At 64.7% G+C, this 6,318-nt stretch overlaps 1 protein-coding gene across 2 annotated transcripts; it reads left to right on the top strand.

Moving 5' to 3' along the window:
* The first annotated feature begins 320 nt into the window (after positions 1-320).
* Positions 321-6,089, top strand: LYNX1 (Ly6/neurotoxin 1). 2 transcript variants are annotated; one of them, XM_047842785.1, is made up of 4 exons: positions 321-475; positions 1,369-1,570; positions 1,793-1,894; positions 2,096-6,089. In XM_047842785.1, the coding sequence occupies exons 2-4, from the start codon at positions 1,519-1,521 to the stop codon at positions 2,290-2,292; spliced, it is 351 nt and encodes a 116-aa protein (XP_047698741.1). In that variant the 5' UTR covers positions 321-475; positions 1,369-1,518; the 3' UTR covers positions 2,293-6,089. The 2 variants fall into 2 exon arrangements, with proteins under 2 accessions (XP_047698741.1, XP_047698742.1); XM_047842786.1 differs by lacking the exon at positions 321-475 and adding an exon at positions 797-950.
* The last annotated feature ends 229 nt before the right edge of the window (positions 6,090-6,318 follow it).

The raw sequence follows: 6,318 nt of genomic DNA, 5'->3' as shown, positions 1-6,318 counted from the left end.
GGGCCTAGAGCGGAGTCGGGACTGGGCGGGGCTGAGGGCGGGACCGAGGCGGGGCAAAGGCGGGGCAGGAAAAGGGGATAGGCGGAGCCTGGGCGGACCTAGGGCGCGGGGGAGGGGAGATGGGCGGAGCCTGGGCGGGGCCTAGATGAAATAGAGTTGGGGGCGGAGTCGGGAGGTTCCAAAGCCGGCCGGGAGCGGACCGGGGCGGGGCTGGGGCCTGTCCGAAGCCGGCCGGGGGCGGACCGGGGCGGGGCCCAGGGTCGGGGAGGGTCCAAAGCCGGCCGGGGGCGGACCGGGGCGGGGCTGGGGCCGGTCCAAAGCAGGCCGGGGGCGGGCTGGGGCGGGGCCTCCTGCGGGACGTCAGGCCTGGCTGGCAGCTTCTGGAGGCCGCAGAGGGGCATTCCGGCGTGGTCACTGCGGGGCGCCCGTCCGGTCGCGCCTTCAGACCCAGGGAAGAGCTGGCGAGCGGCCGCGGGTGAGTCCTGGGCGCAGCGGAGGCTCAGCGTGCTGAAGGTCACGGTTTAGGTTATCCCGAAACCTCCCCCACTCTGCTTGGGACCGCAGTCTTCGGGGCGGGGCTCGCGGGCAAGGGGCTGGAAGCGGAGCAGCCAGGCCAGTCCTCACTCCGCCGCACCCTGAGGGTGACTCTTGGGAACTGGGTTGACGGGTTGGTTTGCTGTTCTCCGGAGGGGCGGAGGCTTGGCCCCCTGGGACGGGACGCTGGGCGCTGAGAATCCCCGCAGGGGGAGGGGAAGGAAGTCGTAGTCCAGACTCCCCCCACCCCCCAGCCAGGGGTTGGACGTGTCCATCCCGAGCACCATGTAGGGACTGGGAAGTTCCTCCTGCTCTCCTGCCCGCGTGGACGCCCCAAGCGCATTTCCCCACAGGCTGATCAGAGCCTGTTCCTGCCAGGAGCTCCCGCCGGGCCAGGACTCAGACCTGAAGCCCAAGTAAGACTGGGCTCCGGAGGTCTTCCCGGGAGAGCGGCCCCCACCTCGGCCCTGAAAGTAGCGGAAGTGGGGGACCCACGCAAGGACACCCCAGGGGCAAAGCAGAGGGGAAGCAGTGAGGAGAGGCCCACCCTGGGGCCTAGTGGTGCCCTGGCCGCTCACCTGTACTCAGGGCCCTGGTTGAGGAGGAGCTGTGTGGCAGGCTCCGTGGGGCCCCTGCGTGAACCCTCCTCCCCGCACCACCCCTTCAGCCTGCAGGACAGATCTGTTTGTAGACACCAGTCTCTCCACTTGGACTGTGCCCCCCGCCCCCCCGCCTCCTTCTATTTTTGTGTCCCCTTCTTCAGGAAACCTTCCCACCAGCACCCCTGCCCGGGTCCCCTTGGGTGACCACCCTCTCTTGTCCTCCTGTGTGCAGGGCCGCAGTGCCTCCAGTAAACCAGGAGCCGGGGAGGGCAGGGGGCTGTCTGACCCGCTCTGTGCCCCGCCCCTGACCCAGCCTGAGTTGAAATCAAGGACCAGCTGCCATTCAACTCCCCACTGCCACTCTGTCCTCTTGCCTCCATCCATGGCGCCCCTGCTCACCCTGTTCCTCGTGGCCCTGGTGGGCCTCCCTCTGGGTAAGATGGAGAAGAGACAGATGGACAGACCCTTGTTGGGGGCAGGACGGCTGGGAGTGGGGAGGGAGGCCAGGCTTCCTAAAAACCACCTCTGCCTCCAGCTGTGCCTGGGGTGGGGGAGAGGGGATGGGACCTGGGGCCTGCCGGGCTGGAGGAGGGGCCTCCCCCCCCCCCCCGTTGTGCGACCCCCACCCAGCTCCCACCCCATCCCCCGGCCCCCAGCCCAGGCTCTGGACTGCCACGTGTGCGCCTACAACGGCGAGAACTGCTTCAATCCCATGCGCTGCCCGTCCATGGTCACCTACTGCATGACCACACGCACTTGTGAGTCACTGGGGTGCCCCCGGGGAGCAAGAGGGGGTGTTCTGCCTGCCCCTAGGAATGGCGGGGGGGGTACTGAGGAGGGAGGCCCCACCTGCCCTGGGGTTCTTTCTGGGAGCACCTGGCCGAGGGAGAGCCTGCCCTAAAGGCCCTGCATGTCAGAGTCGGGCCAATGTGGGGTCCTAGCCCAGCTCCCCCGTGCAGACTACACGCCGACCAGGATGAAGGTGAGCAAGTCGTGTGTGCCCAGCTGCTTCGAGACCGTGTACGATGGTTACTCCAAACATGCCTCCACCACATCTTGCTGCCAGTATGACCTCTGCAACAGCGCTGGCCTCGCCGTGCCAGGGGCCCTGGCCCTGGCCCCCATCCTCCTGGCTACTGTCTGGGGTCTGCTCTAAATCCCTGCCCCCCACCAAGACCCACTCAAGGACCGAGTTCTGAGAGGCACAGCCCTACCTTTTCACCCTGCATCCCCCACCCACCTGGTGCCCTCCCCCCAGCCACACCCGGGACCGTCAGCTTCAGGACTCTGGGGCTCGCGGCCTGGGGCCTCCTCCCAGACCAGGACTTTCATTCTCAAAAGGTTGATGTGGGACCAGCCCTCCCAAAGTTGTCTGGCCTTGGTGGGAGAGCTCGCCCCTCCTCTGCCCAAGGAGGGGGGTGTCTGGCAAAATGTGCTGCTCAGTTGGGGTTCTCAGTTGGCTGAGGAACACTGATTTGAGGGGAGACTTGGCCCACCTTCCTGGCAGCTGCCGCAGTCTGCCCAGTAAGGGTGCGGAGGGGTGGGGGACAGTAGGGACCCAGGATGGGTGGGGGGCACCCTAGGAAGAAGGGCTTTCTGGAGGCGCACGAGGGCTGTCTCTGTGGGCATGTGAGGAAGGCCTTTGTCCCTGTCAGCCGTCCCAGGTAGTAGTGCAGGGAAGTCCTGTGTCTCCAGGCGGCCCTGGGCAGGGGAGGGGGCGGGCCGTCCTGAAGAGAGCCCTGAGGCCCCCAGCCCCAGAAGCCTGGTGAGAGGTTCTCCCCCTTCTTGCCAGGCCAAACCCTTGACCTGCCGCATGCCCCACCCTGGCCTGACACTGCAGGCACTTGGCAGGGCAGGCAGGCTATATTTGGTGGAGCCTGAGAGCTGACCAGGGGCTATTTTTGGCAGGGAGAAGGTGGGGCCAAACAGCTTGGTCTTTCAGCCCTCGCCTGCCCCTTCACGGAGTGGGTTGAGCAGCAGCACGCATCCCGGTTGGCCTGGGGTGGAGGGGTGAGTGGGGCGGGGCGGGGGGTGGGCGGCATGTTCCTAAGAAGAGAAAGAGGAGGTCTGGGGACAGAGGCTGGAGGAGGCAGGGTCTGAGATTCAGATGACCAGGCTCCCTCCAGAATCCCGGAAGTCCCTCTGCGCCTTCCAATCCAAAGCACCACTGTCCACACCCACTCGTGGCTGGTCCCCACCTGCTCTGGCCCGCGGGCCTGGCTGAATGAGAGCCGATGAGCCGGCCCCGGCCCAGAGGCTGAGCCCACCAGCCTGAGGGTCTCCTTGGGACCCTTCACCCTCTGACTCTGCCCAAGGGGAGAAAGAGAAGTCCTCCCCGGGCTAAAGAGCTCCCTCCTTGATTTGGGGAATGGTCTCCAGGTGCCCCCAACCCAGTGGGGTATTGGGGACTCTCGGGGGCCCAAGAATTGGCATTATTTAAAGGGTACCCAGCCTAGGTGAACCCCATCTCTGGCCTGGTTTAGGAAACAAGAGTCACCCAGCAACAACAATCCTGGATAAGGGTGGCCCAGGAAACATTGGCCTTCCTTCCAGTGAAGTCAGACTGGACATGCGACATTGTGGCCCAGGTCACACAGGGCCTGAGCGTCCTTACCTAACCAGTGTCCCCAGCTCAGCATCTCTGGAGGGGCCCAGGAGTCCCTTCAAAGCTGGCTGGGCCCAAGTTGGCAACATTACAACAAATGCCTGTGTGGTGGGACAGTACCCGGGACTCGGAATGTGGTAGGACAGTCCCCGGGACTCAGAAGCCCTTGCCCCGAAGCATGGCCCTGATCGGGGAGCCTGTGCTAGAGATTCACCCTGGAGAGCTCCAAGCTGTGATTCCAGATCTCAAGGGATCAGGATACCCTAGGAGAGCCTGGGCCAGCCTGGGTAGGGGTTCTCAGGCCGACCTGGTTGGACCTCCCAGAAGGTCTGGGAAGATGGGTCTCATCCTGGGCCAAGAGGCAGGAAGGAGCTGTACCCCAAGGAGTGTGAGGTCAAGAGCTCAGCCCCCACAGGAGACTTGGGTGTCTCCTCCCCCCGAGGACCGATCCTGTGTGAGCCCTTCCCTGGGGAGGCTGGGAGCAAGCCAGACCCCTGCCCTGAGCTCCCACAGATCCAACGAACCCCCGGGAGTGGTCAGCCTCCTGGAAGTGACAGCACTGCCCCCACAGAGCTGGCTGGAGGGCCAGCACAGGCCTCTGGATGTGGAAGGGGTGGACATGGGCCTCCAGCCCTAGCCAGCCTTGACCTCCTGACTCAGTGGGAGAGGCTTGGGAGCCGTCGTTAAATCGCTTGTGTAAGACCTTCGTCCTGGGCCAGCTGGCATCGTAGGCCAGAGCTGGGAGGGGCACGGGATCAGTCCTCCCTCCTCCATCACAGGGGGGATGAAGTTAGAGCCTCGCATGTCCCCCTGTGGGCTCCGGGGTCACTGAGAGCAGGGGCCCAGCGAGCTGGGCTTGCCATGGTATGGGGGTGCCCACACCTGCCCTCTGCACCCCTCTGCCCGTGCTCCGCCGTGACCTGGTCCAAGGCCAACACCCACAACATTGCACCAGGTCCCCCAGGACCATGCCACCCCTCCACCGCCACAGACAGGGCTCTGCCTGGCCCGGATGTCTCTGAAACCCAGCACAGAGCCCCCGGAAGGCCCCCGACCAATACTGGGCCAGGCCCCCAGTGGGAAATACCAGTGGGGATGTCGCCGACGAGGATGCTAACCCACATCTGTCTGGCTTCCCTGTGGTCGTGGCTCTGAGCGCTCCACGACCACCCTGCAAGGTGGAAGCCATTATCATGCCCCCTTTGCAGGTGAGGAAACTGAGGCATGGAGCAATGATGTGGCGGCCCGCCCGGCAGGCTGGCCGGCCACCTCGCCCGACCCCCACAGGCCTGCCCCACTGCGCACTGTCTTCTCCCAGCAGCTGGAGCTTGAGAGGGCGAAGCCCAGGAGGTGGGTTTGTAAACGGAAAACAATCTTAGCCTGTGAAGTCATTACAAGAGTTTAGGGTCAGGAAAGCTTCGCAGGAGAAAAGTGGAACCAGAGATCTGAGAAGCCGTGAGGACCAGCGGCAGGGCGACCGGCCCACCGTCTGTGTCCCGGGCCGTGGGCTGGCGTCACCGACGGGGGAGAGCACAGGGGCGCCAACGTGACTCCAGGATCCTTCCGACAGAATCGAGCACCCCCTGGATGTGAATAGATGCTCGGGCTCCTCAGAGGTCTTTGTGGCGTCTCAAAGCGGCCTGGGGGTCCCTCGTGCTGGCTGTGCTGTGCCCCCTCCTGTGGCTGTTTTGTGCCTTGTCCTGGGGCACAGCTGAGAAGCTGGGGCTGTGGGCGCCCCCCCTAGAGACACCGGCCCTGCGCGGAGAGAAGGCGTCAGGAAGGTGTGCGTCCAGGGCTGAGGTGCCCTGCTGGGCGGGGGGCAGGGGGCGGCACCAACCACGTCGTCATCCCCTTCACAGCGGCCGGTTTGTTCGTGAGCGTGTATGATGTTCTTGCTTCTAACCCTCTGGAAAGGGAGAGGCCTCTTTCTGCCTCGTGCCCTCTCAGTGCGTTTTGTTAGCTCCCACCACTGAACTTGCCGGGAGTTCCCCGTTCACATCTCTGAGCCTCCGCTGTCTCGCTGATAAAATGGAAACGACCGTCCCCCGCCGAGCTGAGGCCTCGTGGGGGTTAACGAGGCTGTGGGTGTAAGTGACCGGCACCCAGGAGGCCTCAGATGGACAGACGGATGGGTTGACGGGGTGGCGTCCCTTCCCTTCGTCACACTTCCCGGGCCGTGTCCCTGTCAGACGCTAATGCTAACTCCTAGCCCTGACCTTGACCCTGACCCTGACCCTGACCGGCACAAGCATCCGCCTTCACCCCAGAGCTCCCTCCTCTGCTTACACTCTGCACCCGAGGGGTCCTCTCCGTATCTCATGGAGTGAGTGAATAAATGGATGAATAAATGTGTCTGCCCCGCTCTCTGTCCTCACCAGCCACCTTGGTCTGAGCTCAGGTCCACCTTTTGGGTCTGGCATGGCTGGTCACGCCGGCTCTGTCTGTCTCAGACTCCTGTTCACCCTGGCTCATCCAGTCGACGTCGGAGCCCGGACGGACGCAGGCAAGGGGACGACCCGCGGGAGGGGACCAAGCAGGATGGGAAGGAGGCGGGCCCAGCAACTCACCCAGCCCACC

The sequence above is a fragment of the Prionailurus viverrinus genome, chromosome F2 (assembly GCF_022837055.1).
Source record: "Prionailurus viverrinus isolate Anna chromosome F2, UM_Priviv_1.0, whole genome shotgun sequence".
NCBI classification, from domain to species: Eukaryota; Metazoa; Chordata; class Mammalia; order Carnivora; family Felidae; genus Prionailurus; species Prionailurus viverrinus.
The sequence above is the reverse complement of the archived record's forward strand: the minus strand, read 5'-3'. Positions and strand labels throughout refer to the sequence as shown.